The following is a 24,083-nucleotide window of genomic DNA, read 5'->3' as shown; positions in this document are numbered from 1 at the left end:
ACATAAACAGTCAACACAAAGTTTGAACAAGTTGGATCAAATGATAAAACATTATATATCACAAGGTCAAAACAAAATAAGTAACAATACAGAGGCCAGACTACATTTTGCAAGATTTGACCAATTATTTACGCACAGTTAGAAGCAAGACTTGAATAGATTGAAAAGGACAGGGGCAATTAAGAAGGTAAAGAACACTGAATGGGTGTCATCTATCGTGAGAGTTCCGAAAGGACATTGGTCTTCAGATTTGTTGAGATTGTATTGATAGACAGTCAGCTAATGAGAAGGTGAACTATGCTGGAGGTGAGGGAGAGTGAAGAGAGTTTTTAAGGGTGAGACAGTGCAGGTGAACAGTCGTATAAGACAGTACATAAGGGTGGTGTTTTCAATTCAGGATGAGATAAAGGGCATAGCTTTGCCATAATTATACTCACCACTTAGTTTTCCGAATCTGTTCATTCCTGGATTCGAACTGGGGCCAGGCCAGAGGCTGCAAAGGCTCCAGCACAAAATTATAAGTGGGTTTTTAAAATCACAGCCAGGAGCCATTCCACCAATGACCAGAAACTTCAGACTTCAATCCCTAACACAAATTCCACTCCCTGACAATGTGACATTGGCCCCAGGTTATGTCTCTGACCACATATCCATGTCAGCAAAACTGTCCATCTCCTCCCCTGAAACAATAGACCAGCTCCACTCCTGTCTCATCCCATGTGCTGTTGAAACATTGATTTATTAGGTGCTGCCTCTGGATCTGACCAGGTAACATGCTCCTTGCTAGCTTCCCTTTTTCCACCCTCTGTAAACTTCAGGTCATCCGAACAGTCTGCTGCTCCTGATCCAACTTGCACCAAGCCCTGTTAACTGTTCGTTTCCAGCTAAGCAAGGCCTCAAAGTTGGAATTCTCAGTTTCATTTTTCCAACACCTCACCGCTTCCTATTTCTGCCACTACTTCCAGCCTCACAATCCGGTCAGACATCCGGATTTGTCCTCACTTACCCTCCTGATTTTAACCACTTTATCAACAATCAGCAACCCTCATCATATCGCCTTCAGGCACTGAAGTCTTAAGTAGTGTCTTCCATTCACTAATCTTTTTGGTATTTTTATCCCTCATACATCCTTTAATAGGATTCTTCAAATTTACCTCTTTGACCTTTCTTTAAGCCATCTGCCTTAATATCTTTTTTATGTGCCTCAGTATCGAATTTTGTTCTGCGAAATGCCTTGGGATGGTTAGTTACACTGAAGGAGCTCCATAAACACAGATTGCTGCCTTTGACATAACATATCCCCTTGTTCCAACGCCAACCATTTCATTTTAGATTGAATTAAATGGAAAAGTGTGACAAGTGCTTACCACAGGAAGTAGGCTTCTTCTAACAGGTTTCGGCTAATGATACAGGGTTAACTCAATGTGTAACTCAACGTGAAATGCAAGCCCAAGCAACAATAGCTCAATTAGTTCCACATTCATTAGCAATAAACAGTATCTTAAAGCACTCTGCATGGGTAAGCATTCATTGTTGTTATGTTCCAGTGATATTGTGTTTGATGCTACTCAAAGTTGTCACATTATAGAAAAAGGAACAATAGTGTAATTAGATTGCACCTTGGAGGTTTAGAAATGGCATATTGTTTTTAAACACAAAATGTGGGAGTACAATCTGTTCAGGAGCAAAGCTTTGGGGACTGTTTAATTAGGCAAATGCTGAAAATTAATGCTGTGAAACAGCTGGGATCATCACGTGATTGGTGTCTGGACAGTCGCCATTGGAAACAGTTTTATCACAAGTTCCAAACCTAAACCACCATGACCCTGACCATCTGTTAGTACTTTGAGCACTGTCTGTCGCTAAAACCTGTAGGCAATACCTAGAAGATCAGGCATACATTGAGGACATTCAGAGGACTGTTACAATCAACAACATGTAAAAGTGCCAATTTTTTTCAGAGGAATTTGGATTCAGACAGAAACGCAGATACACATTCGGATCAAATCTTTGTTTAAGGTCGCAGAAGTGGGTTAGAAAACACTGGATTCCCTTCAAAAATCCTTCCAAATCTTGGAACGCTTGTAATGGTGGAGCACTATTCAGAAGGTCCCAGGTGCTGAGCTTTGAGCTTAAGGTGGAGAGTGCTGAACTTTCGTTCAGAATAAACACCAGACCCTCACTGCCCCGCTCAGTCCCAACCCCCAGCCTCTCCAGCATCAGGTTTAACAGCATGAATTGTAAATTGCTGGTCTCCCATTCAAAGAGGCCCAACTGAATTGGACTTAGAGGTTGTGCACTTTCCTTCATGTTGTCTGAATTCAAATTTTAGGCTTGACTTAACGTTTCAACTCAACCGCTCTCAGTGGACAGACTTCACCTATATTCATTCCGGCAATTCAAACCAAAGCACACTGGACCAATGAAATATCCAGAAACCTGTTGCCACTTAGCTCCTTACTACATACTTCAGGACAGGGAAATGGCGACATGACCTTATACTTGCATTTCTTTTACCATCCACGAGGGACAGGTGTGGATTACCTGAACGGGCCCAAAGTTGAGTGTTTAATAATAAACTCCACATGACTAAGTTTTAGGCTTTCTCCAGGGGTCATTCTAGCTCAGTTGGCTAGATGGTTGGGTTGGGATATGGTGTGATACCAACAATGTGGGTTCAATTCCATCACTGGCTGACATCACCATGAGGGACTCTCCTTCTCAACCTCTCCCCTTGCCTGAGGTGTGGTGGACCTCAGGTTAAATCACCACTATTGTCTCTCTCTCTCTCTCATGAAAGAGCAGCCCTATAGTCTGACAGGACTATGAAAACTCCCTTCCCAGGGTCTCCGATAATTGAAATCTATTATCCATGCTATTGTTCAAAGACCAGGTTATACTCCAACAGGTTTATTTGGAAGCACTAGCTTTCAGAGCGCTGCTCCTTCATCAGCTATAAGCTGGTGTTGTGTGATTTTTAACTTTGTCCACCACAGTCCAACACCGGCTCCTCCACATCATCATTCTAATAAATCGCCTCACCTCAGCGTCCTCTCTCAGGTTGTGGTGTCCAAACAAAAGTGTGGTGCTTAGAATTGGACACAACATTCCAATGATTTACATTAATTTAACACAACCTCCTTGCTTTGTACCCTCTGTCTACTGACACCATTTCACAATATGATGCTCGATCCACGTGTTATTTCTCAGTTTCTTTATTCTTCTGCTCTGTGAACAATCACTGCAGTAGGGCATAGCAATTGTGAGGAACCGGATTGTCTTGGATTTGTTTTAGCAGGATAGCAGAGCTCGAAGCAGAACAAAGACCGATAACAGCACAGGAACAGGCCCTTCAGCCCTCCAAGCCTATGCTGACACGTTTTGCCCTTCCATATTAAAACTTTCTTCACTTATAGGATTCGTATCCCCTATTCCCTTCCTATTCATGTATCCGTCCAGGTGTTTGTTGAAAGCTGCTATTGTGTCTGTTTCCACCACCCGCTCTGGCAGCTTGTTCCAGGCACCCACCACCCTCTGTGTGAGAAACTTGCATTGTACATCTCTTTTAAACTTCCCTCCTCACACCTTGAACTTGTGTCCCCTAATTACTGATCCCCCCATCTTGGGGAAAAAAGCCTCATACTTTCTACTCTATCTATGCTGTTTGCAATCTTATAAAGTTCTATCAGGTCACCCCTCAATCTCCGGTGTTCCAGTGTAAACAAACCCAGTCTAACCCATCTTTCTTTGTAGCTAAAGTCTCCCAACACATCCTGGTAAACCTTTTCTGTATCCTCTCTGAAGCAACCACATCCTTCTGGGAGTGTGGTGACCAGAACTGTATGCAATATTCCAAATGTGGCCCAACTAAAGTTCTATAGAGTAGCACTATGGTGAGTAAACACTCATCTACAACAGTGTTATTGAGGGAGACCGACCACCTGTAGGAAGACTAGCAAACTAAAAATAAATAGCTCCACACCATCAGAGGTACGGAAAAGTGGACACCAACTATTATGTATCCTTCTGATTTCTCTCCACAGATGCTGCTAGATCTGCTGAATTTTTCCAGCAATTTCTGTTTTTGTTTGCTATTATGTTTCTTTCTTGTTTTTTGGCTCACAGATGTCAGAAATAGGCTTGGGAAGGGCTTTCTTCTTAATCCAACTTGCCATGTCAATTATTTAGCAGACTGCTGTGTGCTGGTGCACATAACCTGACTCTACTGCAATGATGAACTTGGGCCCCGGGTACACTCGCACATACATCTGATTCCTGCATAATTGGTTCTTAGGCCTTTACAGACAAGACAATGGTCAGTAACATCAAAGGTATGGAGTTCAAAACAGAAAGAAAAAAATTAGGTCAGTTTTAAATGTTGTTTTAAAGGGAAGTGGAGAGGGAGAAGAGTTGCAGTGGGAAATCTAGGAAGTTTTAGTTGGATGTCGATACCAATGCTGAAGCAAAGAGGTTAGAATCTGAAGAACAGTATGCACAGCGACACATTGTCAAACGAGAGGATGCTTCTGAGGTTTTAATATTATCCTGGACGGTTTTAAATTAATTGGAAATGTATAAAATCAGCTTGCCACGCTCCTCTGCATGAATAGCTCAATAATTGACTTCATTGTATAACATGCTACTGAACAATAAAGATCAGAGGGATCCCCGTTCCCTAATAACTTAATCAATGTCATTCAGAGATGCCAAATGTTTGCGGATTTGGGAACAGAAAATATTTGGTGTGATTTCAGCTCTCGATTGTTCTCCAGTGACCCCCCCTGACAAAAGAACATGTCCACTGATCCTAATTTGGAAGAAGCAGTGGGAAGCAATGGTGTAAATGTACTCTGGTCGGGGGATTTCAATGTCCACCACCAAGAGGGGTGCTGCTGCTACTGACCGGGTTGGTCGGGTCCTAAAGGACAGAACTGCTAGACTGGGTCTGCAGCAGATGGGAAAAACATATTTGGCCTCATCCTTCCGGCACGGTGGCACAGTGGTTAGCACTGCTGCCTCACAGCGCCAGGGACCTGGGTTCAATTCCCGCCTCAGGCAACTGACTGTGTGGAGTTTGCACGTTAGATTAGATTACTTACAGTGTGGAAACAGGCCCTTCGGCCCAACAAGTCCACACCGACCCGCCGAAGCGCAACCCACTCATACCCCTACATATACCCCTTACCTAACACTACGGGCAATTTAGCATGGCCAATTCACCTGACCCGCACATCTTTGGACTGTGGGAGGAAACCGGAACACCCGGAGGAAATCCACGCAGACACGGGGAGAACGTGCAAACTCCACACAGTCAGTCGCCTGAGGCAGGAATTGAACCCAGGTCCCTGGCGCTGTGAGGCAGCAGTGCTAACCACTGTGCCACCGTGCCGCCCCACGTTCTCCCCGTGTCTGCGTGGGTTTCCTCCGGGTGCTCCGGTTTCCTCCCACAGTCACAAAGATGTGCTGGTCAGGTGAATTGGCCATGCTAAAATTGCCCATAGTGTTAGGTAAGGGGTATATGTAGGGGTATGGGTGGGTTGCGCTTCGGCGGGTCGGTGTGGACTTGTTGGGCCGAAGGGCCTGTTTCCACACTGTAAGTCTAATCTAATCTAATCTGCCGGTTGCAGATGCATCTGTCCATGACAGTATCGGTAAGAGTGACCACCCGTACAGTTCTTGTAGAGACAAAGTCCTACTTTCACTTTGAGAACAACTTCCATCACGCTGTGTGGCACTATCACTGTGCTAAATGGGACAGACTTTAAACAGACTAGCAACTCAAGACTGGGCACTTATGACATGCTGTGAGCCATCAACAGCAGCAGAACTGTACTCCAGCACAATCTGTAACTCATGGCCCAGCATATCTTCCACTCAACCACGACCATCAAGCCAGGGGTTCAACCCTGGTTCAATGGAGGGTGCAGAAGGGAATGCCGGGAGCAGCACCAGGCTGACCTGAAGATGAGGTGTCAACCTGGTGAAGGACTACTTGCAGGTCAAACAGCATAAGCAGCAAGTGGTAGACAGAGCTAAGCAATCCCGCAATCAATTGATCAGATCTAAGCTCTGCAGTCCTGCCACATTCAGTCAAGAACAGTGGTGGACAATTAAACAACTCAGCGGAGGAGGAGGCTCCACAACTATCCCCATCCTCCATGATGGGAGAGCCCAGCACATCAGTGCAAAAGATACAGCTGAAGCTTTCGTAGCTATCTCCAGTCAGAAGTGCCAAGAGGATGATCCATCTCAGCTGCTTCCAGTGGTCCCCAGTAACACAGATACCAGTCTTCAGCCAATTCAATTCACTCCACATGATAAAAAGGAACGGTTGGAGGCAGTGGATACTTCAAAGGCTATGGGCCCTGATAACATTCCAGCAATAGAACTGAAGACGTGTGCTCCAGAACCTGTCACTCCCCTAATCAAACTGTTCATGTAAAATTACAACAATATGGAAAAAGGCCTAGGTATGTCCTGTACACAAACAGAAGGTCAAATCCAAAGCAGCAAATTGCTAACCCATCAGTCTACCCTCGATCATCAGTAAAGTGATGGAAGGTGTCAATGACAGTACTCTCAAGCAGCACCTGCTCAGCAATAACCTGCTCAGTGATGCCCAGTTTGGGATCCCCAGGGCCACTCAGCTCATTACAGCCTTGGTTCAAACATGAACAAAAGAGCTGAATTCCATAAGGGAATTCTGCAGTGAGTAACTCCTGACTCTCCAAAGCATGCCCATCATCTACAAGGCACAAGTCAGGAGTGTGATAGAATACCCCCCACTTGCCTGGAATTGCCTGGTGAGAGTGACAGCCCTTGACATCAAAGTTGCATTCAACTGAGTGTGGCATTAAGGACTAGCAAAACTGGAATCAATGGTTATTAGGGAGCAAACTCTCCGCTGGTTGGAATCATACCTGGCACATAGGAAGATGGTTGTGGTTGTGAGAGATCAGTCATCTCAGCTCCAGGACATCTCTGCAGGAGTTCCTCAGGGTAGTGTCCTAGACCCAATCATCTTCAACTGCTTCATCAATGACCTTCCTTCCATCATAAGGTCAGATGTGGGGATGTTCGTCGATGATTACATAATGTTCAGCATCATTCGTGACTCTTCAGATATTGAAGCAGTCCATGTTCAAACGCAACAAGATCTGGACAATATATAGGCTTGGGTTGACAAGTCACAAGTAACACTTCTGCCATGCAAGTGCCAGGCAATGACTATTTCTAATCGACCCACTGCCTCATTGCACTCAATAGTGTTACCATCACTGAAGCCCCCACTATCAATATCCTTGGGCTTACCACTGACCAAAAATTCAACCCATAAACACAATGGCTACAAAGATCTGTGGTTAGGAATTCTGCAGCGAGTAATTCACCTCCTGACTCTCCAAAGTATGCCCACCATCTACAAAGCACAAGTCATTACTCCCCACTTGCCTGGATGAGTGTAGTTCCACCAACACTCAAGGAGCTTGACAACATTCACAGCAGAGTACCTACTGATTGGCACCACATCCACAAGCATTCACTCCCTCTACCATTGACGCTCAGAAGTTGCAGGGTGCACTATCAAAAAGATGCACTGCAGAAATTCAAAGATCCTTAGGTAGCAATTTTCAAACTCATGACCACTTCCAACTAGAAGGCCAATGGCAGCAGACACATGGGAACATCATCACCTGTAGGTTCCCCTCCAAGCCACTCACCATCCTGACTTGGAAATATTTCTTCATTGTTGCTCGGTCAAAATCCTGGCATTCCCTCCTTAAGGGCATTGTGGGTCTACCTACAATTTGTGTTGTTAAGCACCATAGCAATCTTCTCTGCTTCAGTCAGGTAATAATTTATTCTCCTAAACTGCATTGAGTACAGGCCCAACCTATTCACTCCCTTCTCATAAGACAGGGTCTAACCTGGAATCAGCTGAGTGAACCTTCCCTGGATGCCTTCAATGTCAGCCTATCTTCCCTTGTTAAGGGGACCAAAATTGTTCATGCAATTCCAGGCTTGGTCTAACTATTGTTTTAGCAATTTATTCCAATCACTTTGTAATAAAGGTCAACATTCCATTTGGCTTCCCCTGTACCTGCTAGCTTTTTGTAATTCATGTACATGGACTCCAAAATCCCTCTGCATCCCAATGCTTTTTGCATTGAAATAATTTTCAACTTTCCGATTATTCTTGCCAAAGTGTATAACCTCACCTGCTACCATATTATACTGTGAAGTGGGAGTTGACACGGGGCATGCTGACATGGGGCACACAGACACAAGATGGCCGCTGAGCCGCAAGTGGGTCACTTAGCACACAAGATGGCCGCTGAGCCATAAGTGGGTCACTTAGCACACAAGATGGCCACTGAGCCAGTACAGGGAAAAGTGCAGTGAAGCATACACAGATACAGCCTGAGGCCAACAGGATACCAGCACAATAGACACAGAACATAGATAATTACTTTAAGGTGGGTGGGAGAGACAATACACATCAGTAACATCTACTGCCCGCCGAAGTATCTGAGTCCAGCCACCACCTTCAATAGAAATGTTAACTATCTGAGATTGCTTGTATTCAAGTGTTAATACCTTAGATTCGCAGTAATGGAAAACAATCTTCCTTCTCAGGATGAACGATCACGACCAATTACTGCAGCAAGGGACTTCTGTGTAGCTGCTGAAACTGAAAATGACTCTGTAACATTCCTCTGAAACTGACAATGACTCTGTAACATTCCTCCGAAACTGACAATGACTCTGTAATGTTTTCTGTGAACAAACCATGCTGCACAAAGACTCGATATCTGGACCATTATACCATAAAATGTATAAAATATTGTGACATGTGTTCCAAGGGGGAGAGAAAGCTCACAGCTGACAGCCATGCATGTCTCTCTCTTTCTCCCTGGAGCTCTGGTTTCCTTGTACAATAAACTCTGTCGCTGAATCCTGATTATGACGCCGAGACTGGTGATTTTCCCCATAATAATCATCTGTCAAGTCTTTGCCCTCTCATTTATTCTGTCTCTAACCTCTTCGGCTGAACCCTCTAACACACACCAACCCTCTGAACAGTATCGCACCTAAATCCTTTCCCCTATCCTATTGCTCTACATTTACCCCTGACTAATGCACCTAACCTACACATCCCTGAACACTACTGGCAATTTCCCATTGGCAATCCGCCATCACCTGCACATCTTTGGACAATGGGAGGAAACAGGAGCACCCACAGGTAAACCCACGCTGACACACTGAGAACGTGCAAACTCCACACAGACAGTCGCCTGAGGCTAGAATCGAACCTGGGTCCAGGCGCTTTGAAGCAGTGGCGCTAACCACTGAGTCACCATGCCACCCTGAGCACCTGAAGAAAACTCACACAGAAGTGGGGAGAATGTGCAAGGTCCACTGTCAAAACTGTGATGTTGATTGCCTTGTTTTATGAAGTTAAAATGTGGACCTTCAGAAACTAGGGCATCCAATCTGTTTTATCTTGTATTTTAAATCAATACTGCTGCCTGCACATTGAGATACGGCATTATCTTGAGCATATTGGTTGCACATACACTGTCCCCGAGGCTTCTTGTTTCCTATTTCTATGTAAAGCTCTTGAACTCCTTTTATCATGTGATATTCTGTGATTTACATCTGCACAGAGATGCTTCTCGAAGACAGCTCTCTGGTGTCTCGATCTCTCTCTACAGAAGCCCATTTGAGTTACATCTGTCTCAGAGTTGTCAGAGTCACATGATCAGATACATTGTCACGTCCAACATATATCCTATTATAACACACAAGGACTCAAAAATTGTGGAATGTGGTTCCTGAGAAAACAGTTGAAGAGAACACAAGAACAATTCAGAAGTTCTCAGGATAATGGGCAAAGAAAGATTGTTGGCGGCTATTATCCAGAGAGGATGAGAAGCTTGCAGTGATTGTATTCTAAGGCATGAGAACTTGTCAAATGAACATTTAATTGGATGTGGAAGAAGAGGGAGAAAATAATTCTGATGCTGAACCACATGAAACTGAGCAAGTGAAGAGCAAACTGCAAAATTAAGGATGAACAGAAGACCCAACCTCAGGCAGGGACTCCAATCATCTACTGGTGTAACAATAAAAATTGCTGGAAAAGCTCAGCAGGTCTGGCAGCATCTGTGGACAGAAAGCAGAGTTAACGTTTTGGGGTCCAATGCCCCTTCCTCAGAACTGCTGGTAGCTACGGTCATTGCCTGTCCTCAATGTACTCTGCTACAACAATGAAGGATTCGGTTTGGTCATTCTGTAAATTCTGTTTGTTGCAGTTCGTAGAAACTTCTTAAATAAATCTAAAATAGAGTTAGCTCAAATTGCTCAATATTTGTTGATAATAAAATAATTTTTTTCACATGGAGTCTGTTCCCAGCAAATTTGTGGACACACGAGAATCATTAGACCCACGATTTGTTATGACCATTCCAGCTGCTGTTTTACAGAGAAAACAAGTAGCTATTTTATGTGAAAAATAAAAATGTGGGATTTCCTACTTGCTGTGAATCTGAAAGAATCCTCAAATTTTAAGTTCCAAATCTTATTCACGATCAAGAGCTTCCCATAAACAAAAACAGAAATGGCTAGAAAAACTCAGCAGGCCTGGCAGCATCCGTAGAGAGAAATCAGAGTTAATGCTCCAGGTCCCATTCTAAGGAAGGGTCACCAGGCATTAAACGCTAACTCTGATTTCTCTCTGCGGATGCTGCCAGACCTGCTGAGCTCTTCCAGCAATCTCTGTTGTTGCTTCTGATTTACAGCATCTGCAGTTCTTTCGGTTTTTATTAGAGAGTTTCCCAGGTTGTTTGCACGCTCGGTGTGGAAGGAAACGCTGCTTCAAACATCATTGTAACACCATAAAAGACTGACATACAGCCATACAGACATATTAACTCACTTGGTTTGTTCAGCAACTGTCAGGGATGCATGTTAAAAAGGAACATCTATTAAACCTACAAATAGACGTCATTTATTTACAGAACTCTATTCCGGTCTTTCAGTCAACTAAACGCGTAAAGTTTCTCCACAAATCTTTTGAATGAACACACTTATGAATGAATTGATAGTGGGACTGCAGCAGGACAGACAATTCAATGCATTTAGCAGGAAGCTACAATGACACAATGGATTGGGAATGTGCCTCACTCTTAATCATTGAAACAGTCACTTTCACAGCGCTGTGAAAAATTTAAAATGTCTATTTTTACTTTCTCGAGGGATGGCCTGTTTTTCTCAATCGTTGGAAGGACGCTTCCTGACTGCTGCACTAATCTCACTTCAAAGAATGTTGCCCAGCCTTATAGAAATAGCTTGCTTAATAACAATCAGTATGACTGGCCCACCAAAGCACTAAGTCACCACTCTCTGAAACAGGATTACTTTCTATCACAGATTATAAATATCGCACTTTGACAACCTGTTAGCCGGTTTCTGTGGTTCTGAAACCCTTTTTCATGAATGGTAGCGGCAACATAACAGCAGCCTCACTTCGAAAGATTCCACATGTAGAATCATAGGATCACAGAATCTCTTCAGTGCAGAAGCAGGCCATTCGGCCCAACGAGTCCACACCGACCCTCCAAGAGCATCCCAATGAGAATCCAACCCAATTATTGCATCTGTCTAACCCTGCATTTCTCTTGGCCAATCAACACTATGGAACAATTTAGCATGGCCAATCCACCTAAGCTGCAGAAGTTCTGGTCACCCAGTGATAGGAAGGATATTATTAAGCTGGAGAGGGTTCAGCAGAGATTACCAGGATGGTACTGGATTGGAAGGCTTGAATTTATAAAGGAAGTTTGGAAAGCTGGTTCTTTTTCCAGAGGGGCATAGGGAGTTGAGGTTTATAAAATCACGAGGGGTATAGATAGAATTAATGGTAGTTGGCTTTCCTCTAGGGTGGGATTTCAAGACTAGGGGGCACATTTTTAAGGTCAGAGGAAAGAGATTTAAAAATACACGAGGGGCAAGTTGTTTACACAGAGGGTGGTTTGTGTGTGGAATGAACTTCCTGAGGAAGTGGTGGGTGTGGGTACAATTACAATGTTTAAAATGATTAAATACATGGATAAGAAAGGTTTGAAGGGATCTATAGGTCAAGAGCAGGCAGGTGGGACTAGTTTAGTTTGGAAACATGGTCAGCATTGACTGGTTGGACCAAAGGGTCTGTTTTCATGCTGTAGGACTCTATGGCCCTAACCCTCAACACCATGGGCCATTTAGCATGGCCAATCCACCGAATGGAATAAGACCACATGACCATAAGACACAGGAGCAGAAATCAGGCCATTCGGCCCATTGAGTTTGGTCCACCATTCAATTATGGCTGATAGGTTTTTCATTTTCCATTTTCCCACTTTCTCCCAGTAACCTTTGATCCCCTTGACAATCAAGAACTTGTCTAACTTATCCATGTGCTTTAAATAATACTCAATGACCTGGCCTCTACAGCCTTCTGCAGCAATGAATTGGTCGGCTGGTGAGAGACGCAAGTGTCTTCATTCATCTGAGTGACCACCAGAAGAAGAGGAACCCCCTTTCAATGAGCAGTATACTCCCAGTGGATAAATTAACTTTGTACTTTTGGCTGCCTTTGCGTTACCTGGACTTCAAGAAAACTTGGGGTGTAATCGGCGCGCAATATAAAGGTTTTGTCTCTGAATGTCAGCTGCTGCGCTAAAACAGCAACTACACTTTCAATGGCTGTAAAGTATCTTCGCTGTTGATGAGATTGTGAAAGACGCCAGTCTGTCATATTGCTGGCAGAACGCAAGTTGAAGACAATAGAACACTCCCATGAATTATTCTTGAATGGGCGAGCTGGTCAGGTACTTTCATCCAAACTAAGAGCATTACTGTTGATCTATGAGGGTTTCAAGGCATTTTATTGTTTTGTCTTTGTGTCAGGGATAGCCGGATTTATCTGCCTATTGTTGTTTGACATGAGCTCCAGCTAATTACATTTCCCAGTAGGTACACTCCATGATATCAATACCCTTCACTACTTAATCAACCCTATTGCCAACAGTGGTCAAAACAGAGAACCAACAGACGGTTGTCAAATTAATCATCATTCTTTAATACAGTTTCATTCACCAAATGCATACTGATTATAAAGATGAAAAAAGCAAAGATACCATCTTAAGATTGGATTCTTACAATAAATCAGTTAACCTCATTTATCAGTGTCTGCCCATCCTGCCTTTCTTCTTGCTAATGTAATAACATTTTCTGGATTTAATTTACAAAGATGGCCCTGTTTCCTAATTACTGCTGTCCCAGACAGTAAAATTTAATTTCAGCAGCCTTACTTTATGATACATATGTTTTCCAAACACATAAATTTGTGCTCTCGGTGAAAGCGATGACACACCATGGGAAAGGTGAGCTTGTCAAAGATCATTGGAAATTACAAAAGACCAAGAGAGGTGTACAGCACAGGAACAGGCCCTTCGGCCCTCAAAGCCTGCGTTGATCAATCATGCCCTAGCTATACTGAGAAAACAAACCATCGGCCCTTGGTTCCAACTGGCCTGCTTCCACCACCTCTTCTGGCAGTGCGTTTCGTGTTCTTTCCACTCTCTGTGAAAAATTTCCCTCACACATCTCCCTTAAACTTTCCCCCTCTAACCTTGAACCTGTGCCCCCTTGTAATTGAAACCTCAACCCTGGGGAAAAAGCCTCTGATTATCCACTCTATCCACACCTCTCGGCCGCCATCATTCCAGTGAAAACAATTCTAGTCTTTTCAACCTTTCCTCAGAGCCAATGCCCTTGGGACCAGGCAACATCCTGGTGCACCTTCTCTGCACTTTCTCCGAAGCTTCCACGTCTTTCTGTTACCATGGCGACAAAAGCTGCACACAAGACTTCCAGATGCGGCCTAACGAGGGGGTTTATATCACTGCAACATGGTTTGCCAACTCTTGCACTCCATGCCCTAGCCGGTGAAGACAAGCACGCCATATGCCTTCTTAATCAGCGTGCTGCCTTGCAGTAGGTTTTGGCAATCCCTGTTCCTGACTGTGTCCTGTCAGTGCAAAGGGACTAAACCCACATTCCATCCTCGCCAGCAATTCAATTGCCTTTCTGAGCAAGAGGCAGCCCCCTACCCTCAACCCCCACCAAGTTCAACTGGATACACAGCTCATGCCTCGGAATGCACTGTACCTGAACATCGGAACTTCTTGGCCTTGATCTGGTTGATCCGTTTGTTGGCCAGTCGGCGTGGGCTGGTGCAGCGGGCACCGCTAGTCTCAATCGGATTGTTGTGGAGGTAGTCAGCTAGCCACCTCAGATGGCAATCGCACACAAAAGGATTCTGGGCCAAGTGGCTGAGTTTAAACATTTTGTCATAGAGAGAGAGAGAGAGAGAGAAAAGGACAAATAACTTCAAAATCAAAGAATTAAGACATTGTAACATTCCATATATTTGCTGTCAATAGTTAACCAGATCCAAGACAAATCCATCCATTTAGAGACGACGGCACTATCACTATCTGAGTGACCACCAGAAGAAGAGGAATCCCCTTTCAATGAGTAGTATACCCCCAGTGGATAAATTATCTTCGGAAGTATATTTTCCCTGGAATGTCCGAGGCTTGGTAATTCGATAATTCTGCAATGATGCATTTTGTGTGATTGAAGGTGCCACATGAAAAAAACAAATTATTTATGGGACAACAAAAAAATCAATGTAGAAGCCTTGTAGAAAAGACATTGGTTAGGCCACTTTGAGACACAGAGTCATAGAGATGTTCAGCATGGAAACAGACCCTTACTTGTCCATGCCAACCATATCCTAAATAAATCTAGACCAGTTTGCCAGCACTTACCCCATTTCACTCTAAACCCTTCCTATTCTTATACCTATCCAGATGCCTTTTGAAAACTGTGATTGTTCCAGCCTCCACCACTTCCTTTGGCAGCTTATTCCATACACACACCACTTTTGGAATACTGCATTTAGTTCTGGTCTCCCTGCTATAGGACAGATGCTGTGAAACTTGAAAAGGTTCAGAAAAGATTTATAAGGGTGTTGCCAGGGTTGGGGGGTTTGAGCTATAGGGAGAGGCTGAATAGGCTGGGGCTATTTTCCCTGGAGTGACGGAAGGTGACCTTACAGATGTTTATGAAATCATGAGGGACGTGGATAGGATAAATAACCAAGGTCTTTTCCACAGGGCAGTGGAGTCCAAAACTAGAGAGCGTGGGTTTAAGGTGAGAGGGAAAAGATTTCAAAGGGACCTAAGGGGTAATGTTTTCACACAGAGGGTGGTGTGTGTATGGAATGAGCTGTCAGAGGAAGTGGTGGAGGCTGGTACAATTACAATATTTAAAAGACATCTGGATGGGTATATGAACAGGAAAAGTTTAGAGGCATATGGGCCAAATACTGACAAATGGGAGTAGATTAATTTTGGATATCTGGTCAGCATGGACGAGTAAGGGTCTGTTTCCGCGCCATACATCTCTATGACTTAATTCTATCTTTTAAAAAAAATGTTCGAGTATTTAAGCGGTTTTGGGAAACTGGCTGAACAGCAGGAGAAATACAGTCTGTAACTCAGAATGTTAGCTAGGAGGGCTTACTGAGTTTGGGAGCCTGCATAACTTCACCTTGGAAAAAAAACTAGTCTAATGGTGGCCGTATAATCATTGTTGATTGTCAGAAAAGCCCATCTGCTTCATCAGTGTCTTTATGGCAGGAAATCTGCTATCCTTATCTGGTCTGGCCCACCTATGACTCCAGATCCATAGCGATGCAGTTGAACTTTAATTGCTGTTTGGGAAATTATTGATGGACAAAAATTGCTGGGCCTAAGCAGTGCCAAGTGCATACCGTGAATGAATAATAAGAGAGAGGTATGGGTTACGACAGCTGGAGACATTGAAAAATAAAACGGAAATTTCCACTCAGAAAGGTTTTAAGTGTTGCACTGAGATCAGAGGTGAGAGGATAGTATGCAGGTAATAAATAAAAATTGAACTCTATGATCAGAATTTTAAAAATTGATTTGCAAATTAATCAAACCTTATTTTCATTCTAATAAGTCACAGACAAAATCTGCTAATTTTGTAATCATGCTCTGAATTAAGATTTCGTCTCATTGAAAGCCTACAGGTCAGAAGCAGGCCATTCAGCTCACCAAGTCCATAATAACATCCTGAAAAGCATCCCACCCAGACCCACATCCCCACCCTATCCCTGCATTTCCCATAGCAAATCCACCTAGTTTTCACATCCCTGGATACTGTGGGCCAATTCAGCATGGCCAATCCACCTAATCTGCACACCTTAAACTAGAGTATCCAGAAGAAACCCACGCAGACATGGGGAGAATGTGCAAACTCCACCCAACAGTCACATGAGGCTGGAATCAAACCCGGGTCCCTGGCGCTGTGAGACAGCCGTGCTAATCATTGAGCCACCATGGCACCCACTGCATTACCATTTAACTTCAGCTTTATAGTCGATGGAAGAGAGCAAACTAGGGATTTGAAAGGGCCGATTCCCACCATACTGTATAATAGAGTTTACCAATGAATTATAAAGCCATTGCAGCTGTATGAGGAACAAGACTGCGATGATACTCACAATGCTGGTGAATGTAACTCAAAAACCATTCAGTGTTGATTAACCAAGCATTCCCAGAGTCGAAGGCAATACGTAATGAGACTGAGCGCTTCCCAAAACTGAGGTGCACGCAATTTAAAACTTCCCCACTGAGACTGAAAGATTTTTATTAGGCAAGGTCACTTGGGACGCAGGTAGAGTCGCAGGTAGATAGGATAGTTAAGGCAGCGTTTGGTATGCTTTCCTTTATTGGTCAGAGTATTGAGTACAGGAGTTGGGAGGTCATGTTGCCGCTGTACAGGACATTGGTTAGTCCACTGTTGGAATATTGCGAGCAATTCTGGTTTCCTTCCTATCGGAAAGATGTTGTGAAACTTGAAAGGGTTCAGAAAAAAGCTTACAATGATGTTGCCAGGGTTGGAGGTTTTGAATAGGCTAAGGCTGTTTTCTCTGGAGCGTTGGAGGTTGATGGGTGACCTCAGAGACGATTATAAAATTATGAGGGGCATGGATAGGATAAATAGACAAAGTCTTTTCCCTGGGGTGGGGGAGTCCAGAACGAGAGGGCATAGGTTTAGGGTGAGAGAGGAAAGATTTAAAAGATACCCAAGAGGCAACTTTTTCATGCAGAGGGTGGTACGTGTATGGAATGAGCTGCTGAAGGATGTGGTGGAGGCTGGTACAATTGCAACATTTCAAAGGCATCTGGATGGGTATATGAATAGGAAGGGTTTGGAGGGATATGGGCCAGGTGCTGGCAGGTGGGACTAGATTAGATTGGGATATCTGGTTGGCATGGACAGGGTGGACCAAAGGGTCTGCTTCCATGCTATACATCCCTATGACTCTATGAGTCTAGTTAAAAGGAAGAAAGTTGCAAGCTAATTCTTATCTCATTGAATGGCAGAAGAAATTCAAGAGAGCTGAATGACCTACGCCCCTATTCCACAACCTGTTCCTAATCCTAGCCTTTGGGCTAGAATCGGAGCTGATATATTTCACAGAGATTATCACCAGAAAGATAGTTTGTGGATAACAGATGAAACAACAAGTAAATTAAAACATCTATTTCACACAAGGCATAATTTTGCTGGCCAATTGTCAAGATATATCTACCCTGTGTCAGAAAAAAAAATCAGCACCACAGTGCAACGATAGTATGTTGTGATGAGTCTGTATCCTGATCTTGAACCAGTAACAGGGTTAGCTGATGAGAAACTTCATTTGATTCAGACAATAGTGAGGACAGTAGGACACAGTGCGTTTCAGTCACTCAGACAGTGAGTACAGTGGGACACAGTGAGTTTCAGTCACTCAGACAGTGAGTACAGTGGGACACAGTGAGTTTCAGTCACTCAGACAGTGAGTACAGTGGGACACAGTGAGTTTCAGGCACTCAGGTAGTGAGTACAGTGGGACACAGTGAGTTTCAGTCACTCAGACAGTGAGTACAGTGGGACACAGTGAGTTTCAGTCACTCAGACAGTGAGGACAGGAGGACACAGTGAGTTTCAGGTACTCGGACAGTGAGTACAGTGGGACACAGTGAGTTTCAGGTACTCAGACAGTGAGTACAGTGGGACACAGTGAGTTTCAGGTACTCAGACAGTGAGTACAGTGAGACACAGTGAGTTTCAGTCACTCAGACAGTGAGGACAGTAGGACACAGTGAGTTTCAGGCACTCAGGTAGTGAGTACAGTGGGACACAGTGAGTTTCAGTCACTCAGACAGTGAGTACAGTGGGACACAGTGAGTTTCAGTCACTCAGACAGTGAGTACAGTGGGACACAGTGAGTTTCAGGTACTCAGACAGTGAGTACAGTGGTACACAGTGAGTTTCAGGTACTCAGACAGTGAGTACAGTGAGACACAGTGAGTTTCAGTCACTCAGACAGTGAGGACAGTAGGACACAGTGAGTTTCAGGCACTCAGGTAGTGAGTACAGTGGGACACAGTGAGTTTCAGTCACTCAGACAGTGAGTACAGTGGGACACAGTGAGTTTCAGTCACTCAGACAGTGAGGACAGTGGGACACAGTGAGTTTCAGTTACTTAGACAGTGAGTACAGTGGGACACAGTGAGTTTCAGGTACTCGGACAGTGAGTACAGTGGGACACAGTGAGTTTCAGTCACTGAGACAGTGAGTACAGTGGGACACTGAGTTTCAGACACTCAGACAGTGAGTTGAGTGGGACACAGTGAGTTTCAGGTACTCAGACAGTGAGTACAGTGGGACACAGTGAGTTTCAGACACTCAGACAGCTCACGTTACCAACAGAAATTGTTCCCAGCTTTACTTGCTGGGCTCCTCCAAAATGTTTTGGACTGAATTGTTGTCTAATGATTTCTCCAAGTGTAATCACTTTCACTACTGAAATGTAATGTGTTTTTTTAAAATCTGGTTGTTCTTTAAATCATGACAACTCCAGCCAGCCTTAAGTTTATCTTCTCCTATTTCACTCAACCGGGTGTAAAACTATAGGAGGAGAAATTAGGCCATTCAGCCCATCGAGTCTGCTCCGCCATTCGATCATGGCTGATAGGTTTTCCAATCTCATTTTCCCGCTTCCTCCCTGTAACCTTTGATCCCGTTGGAAATCAGGAACCTATCTATCTCTGTTTTAAACATATTCAATGACTTGGCCTCCACAGCCTTGTGTAGTAATGAATTCTACAGATTCACCACACTCTGACTAAAGACGTTTCTCCTTGTCTACATTCTAAAGGGTCTGCCCTTTGCTCTGAGACTGTGCCATTGGGTCCTTGTCTCTCCTACCAGTGGAAACATCTTCCCAACATCCACTCCGTGTCCTCTGCTGTACCTGACCTCCCCAGAGAACGCACCAGTACCCACCTCAAACGTGAGCACTGAGAACAATGTGAAATTACATCTCGTTCTGCTACCTGGCACCGGTCTCACTGTCCGGTCAGGCTGGGGCATGAGTGAAGGAGAAAAGACAAACAGAAAAGACTGTGCAGCTGCAAAGGCACATGCCAGTGCACCGTGATGCTGGCATATGCCCTGGATCCTTGCAATGGGAATTTCAGCTTGCTAAAACCTTGAGGATCAGATCAGCAGGAAGTGTTCCATTTGCCTTTGCATGCTGCTGATTATTCTGAGCTGACCAAGTCTAATGCACAATTGAAGAAACCCACAAGACATCGAGTGACTTAAAAACTAACTTCCTCTTGATCCACTAGTTTCCAATCCTGCCATTAAGACCCTTTATAACTTTCTCAGTTTCCCCTCTTCTATAACCTTCCCAAGGAAGGGAAGGGTAAAACATGAGGTCTGCAGATGCTGGAGATCACAGCTGAAAATGTGTTGCTGGTTAAAGCACAGCAGGTTAGGCAGCATCCAAGGAACAGGAAATTCGACGTTTCGGGCATAAGCCCTTCCTGATGAAGGGCTTATGCCCGAAACATCGAATTTCCTGTTCCTTGGATGCTGCCTAACCTGCTGTGCTTTAACCAGAAACACATTTTCAGCAAGGAAGGGAAGTGCTTCTGGGGTCTCCACTGAGTCTCTTATATAATAACAGAAATGGCACTCAATTGAATTCCTCTTTTAGCAAAGTCTCTAAAAACAGTAATGGAGTTCCCAATAAAACACAATACATACAGGGTTTGAATGGAACGGAGCGGTGTAAACAGTCCCTTTGTGATGGTCTGGAGTTTGTTGTCATACAATGAAAGGAGATTGAGGTTCTGCAGGTCCTGGAAGGTGTTCACACGCAAACAGTTAATCTTGTTGGCATTTAGCAACCTGTAGAATGTGGAGAAAAATGGTCCAATTAGATTCTGTTCACTTCAGTATGGAGTTACTCAGACAGGCATCAGTGTCAGGTCAGCGCCATATAATACATTATCAGACTGCTGTCCAATCACATGTACCAATGGCTAGCATATCAACTAGTGTTGAACCTGAACTGTTCAGTCACATGTACAGAAACTTTACGTACACCACACTGCACTTGTAATTTCAAATTACCTGCACTGCGATTTGCTCTATCAGTGCTGAACCTCTACAGATATTAGCCCTCAACAAGTGGTTGACTCTCCCCCCCCACCTTACCCCACTTCCAGCTCAGCACCGTTACCACAAACTGTCCTATCTTCTTTCCCACCTATCTGCACTACCCACCCCTCTGATCTATGACCTTCACCCTCACCCCCATCCACCTATCACCCTCCCTATTCCCTTGCTCACAGCCCCACCACCCCTCCCATTCATCTCTCCACCCCCGAGGCTCCCAGCCTCATTCCTGATGAAAGGCTTTTGCCCGAAACATCGATTTTCCTGCTCCTCGGATGCTGCCTGACCTGCTGTGCTTTCCCAGCACTGCACTTTTGACTGTGATAACTCCAGCATGTGCAGTACACACCTTCACCCGGTGTTTACCCAGTGTTGTCTAATCACCTGTAGAGGTATACTCTACGCAGAGCCTTTAGTGTCATAGCAAGCTACAGAATCACAGAAGAATTATTAGCAAAGTACAACACTGAGCCGCATAAAGAGATATTAGGTCATGTGATTGTTCAGAGAGAGGTTTTTTATGAAGTGTCTTTAAGGGGGACATTATGGGGGAAAGGCAGACAGATGAGGGAGGGTATTTGTCAGCTAAGAATCCAGGCAAACGTTCAGTCAATAGTGGTGCAGTGAGTAAAATTGGGCATGTGTAAGAGGCCAAAGACATCCTCTACTATGATTTTGCTATTAATAGGGTACCCACATTTGTGATACAAGGATATCACAGAAGCCCTACAGTGTGGAAGCAGGCCATTTGGCCCATCAAGTCCACACTGGTGTTCTGAAGAGCATCCCATTCCCCCACCATATCTGTGTAACCCTGCATTTCCCACGGGTAATCCACCTAGTCTGCAACCTGAGAGAGATGGGGACCAGAAAAAAATAGGGAGTGATGAGACTACGCAGGGATTTGAAAACAAGCATAAAAATTTTAAACTTTGCCTGCCCTGGAGACAATGTAGGTCACAGAGCACAGTGATTATCCTGGAATAGGAATCAGTGCAAATGGGCTCGTGTTCCTCAAGTACTAGGCTTCTCCAACAGCAGGAAAGGAAAGGCAAATTTCAAAATTAAACAAAAGAGATGAGTTTATCAGAGGTGGAGGAAGGCTGGGGACTCATGGGTATGTTGGCTCACAAAATGTAGCAATTTTACCTCAAAGTGGATTGCAGTCAGCTGACTACCCCCAGATTAACATAAAATTTATGAATGAAATTCAAGTTCTCCCCCTCAGGCAGTTCACTCATCCTGGTGCCAAATTAGGATTTGTTGGACGACATTGCAACAGACCCAATTCACTCCTCCTCTCAAGTATCAAGGTGTTAGGTTGAAGCTTATTTCTCTGCCCCCCACCCCCCCGCCACCAAAACGCATCTAATTGGTTTGCACAACATCCACATTTCTCAAATTCAAGCCAAACAAGGTCTCCAACAAGGACTGAAGGTTCTGCTGGTTCAGGGGGAGTTTGGTGCTGTTTATGAACACTCATGTTGCTTTGCATTTGCTCCCTTGCAGATTCAAAAGCTGGTGATGATCACTTTCGCAAAACTCTAGAGTCCACCAACAATTTGAGGAATGTAAATGATATTTCTTCTCTACATTTAATGACAGGAATAAAGAACTTTCTATTCACAAGTTGAAGCTTCTCTTCAGAAACATCTTTGCTGGATTGAAAATACTTGATTTTAGCTTTTAATGGAAACCACATGACCTCGGGTTCATTTCGGGTTCATTTCCCGCCTCAGGCGACTGACTGTGCGGAGTTTGCACGTTCTCCCCGTGTCTGCGTGGGTTTCCTCCCACAGTCCAAAGATGTGCAGGTGAGGTGAATTGGCCATGCTAAATTGCCCATTGTGTTAGGTAAGGGGCAAATGTAAGGGTAAGGGTAAGGGTAGGGGTATGGGTGGGTTTTGCTTCGGCGGGTCGGTGTGGACTTGTTGGGCCGAAGGGCCTGTTTCCACACTGTAAGTAATCTAATCTAATCTCTGTCCCCAGATGGCTTTGCCCTGAATGCACTGGGGTGAAATATTAGTTTTGCAGGTTAAATAAGGGGGTGGCACAGTGGCTCAATGGTTAACACTGCTGCCTCAAAGCACTAGGGTTCCAGGTTTGATTCCAGCCTCGGGTGACTGTCTGTGGGGAGTTTGCATGTTCTCCCCGTGTCTGTGTGGGTTTCTTCCAGGTGCTCCAGTTTCCTCCCACAGCCCAAAGATGTGCTGGTCAGGTGAATTGGCTGTGCTAAATTGCTTAGAGTGTTAAGTGCAGTAGTCAGAGGGAAATGGGTCTGGGTGTGTTACTCTTCGGAGGGTCAGTGTGGACTTATTGGGCCGAAGGGCCTGTTACCACACTGTAGGGAATCTAATCTAATCAAATAAAATTTGCCAATGATCACCAAGTTTTTGATGCACAATTTAGAATGTTGATTGATTGCATAAACTTTGGATTGTCTCTACTTCAATTTTTTTTCTCTCTAAAAGGGACGGTGTATAAGTCAGAAAGGGATAGAAGAATTTTCCAATAGGGTTACATGAGGTAGTGAGGGTGGAGGCTGACATGGAGAATAAACCTCAACATAGTCTGAGGGCTTGTACCTGTGCAATACATTCTTATGCAATTCAATATTAACTGTTCACAATTCAATAAAATTTTACCTGAAAAGCTTCCTGAACCACTCATAGCTCTCCAGTTTTGATCATGGATGACCCTGCTCAGAACATTTTGTCCACATTGCCTGTGGATATAGCATTATAATAGGCAGCACACGGCCTCCACGTCTCAATTCTCTCCCTCCTAGTAAGGTTTGCCCCACTTGCTCTTGGATCTGTCACCAAACTGATCTAGACACATTTTCAACATTTACCACGTAGATTTGGCAAAACATTTTTGAGAAACCACCATCACCGTCCCTCAGAGACAATGATGACTCTCTCCCACTCTCAGGGTGAGTCTGTAGGTTGCTGTACAGACTAATGGGGCTACTGCAGGCTCTGTTACACTTGGGGGTGGCCATGGGAGGGGGGTGGGTGGGGTGTTGGAATGGCAGTGTATTCTTGTCGCTGTTTCCCTCTAGTTTCCGCTTTCTCCCGACGGCAAGTGTCGAGGGGCTCCACACCTTACTGGATACTCCTCCTCCACTTTGGATGGTCTGGGGCCAGTGATTCCCAGATGCCGGTGGGAATGCTGCACTTTTCCAGTGAGGCCTTGTGGGTATCCCTGAAGCACTTCCTCTCTCCCACCTGGGCTGACCTGCCATTTCAGAGCTGGGAGGAGAGCACCTGCTTGGGGGGGTCTCGTGTCGATCATGGGGATGACATGCCCAGCTCATCGCAGCCAATCAAGATGGGTGTCAGTGACTCAACGCTGGAGATGTTGGCCTGATTGAGCACACCAGGGTTGGTGCGTCTGTCTTCCCAGCGGATTGGCAGGATATTGCT

The 24,083-nt window shown here is 44.5% G+C and overlaps 1 protein-coding gene across 2 annotated transcripts in view; it reads right to left on the bottom strand.

Annotated features, from left to right (window-relative positions):
- Positions 1-24,083, bottom strand: part of LOC132823328 (slit homolog 3 protein-like) — a 699,246-nt gene that overhangs the window by 132,880 nt on the left and 542,283 nt on the right. For both annotated transcript variants that reach the window (XM_060837019.1, XM_060837020.1), the window contains exons 14-15: positions 20,242-20,385; positions 14,212-14,375 (exon numbers count right to left, since the gene is read on the bottom strand). In XM_060837019.1, coding sequence (XP_060693002.1) covers positions 14,212-14,375; positions 20,242-20,385 — 308 coding nt within the window. The remainder of the gene's footprint in view (positions 1-14,211; positions 14,376-20,241; positions 20,386-24,083) is intronic.

Source organism: Hemiscyllium ocellatum, chromosome 16 (assembly GCF_020745735.1).
Source record: "Hemiscyllium ocellatum isolate sHemOce1 chromosome 16, sHemOce1.pat.X.cur, whole genome shotgun sequence".
NCBI lineage: Eukaryota > Metazoa > Chordata > Chondrichthyes > Orectolobiformes > Hemiscylliidae > Hemiscyllium > Hemiscyllium ocellatum.
Note: the sequence above shows the minus strand (reverse complement) of the source record. Positions and strands in the feature narration are given on the sequence as shown.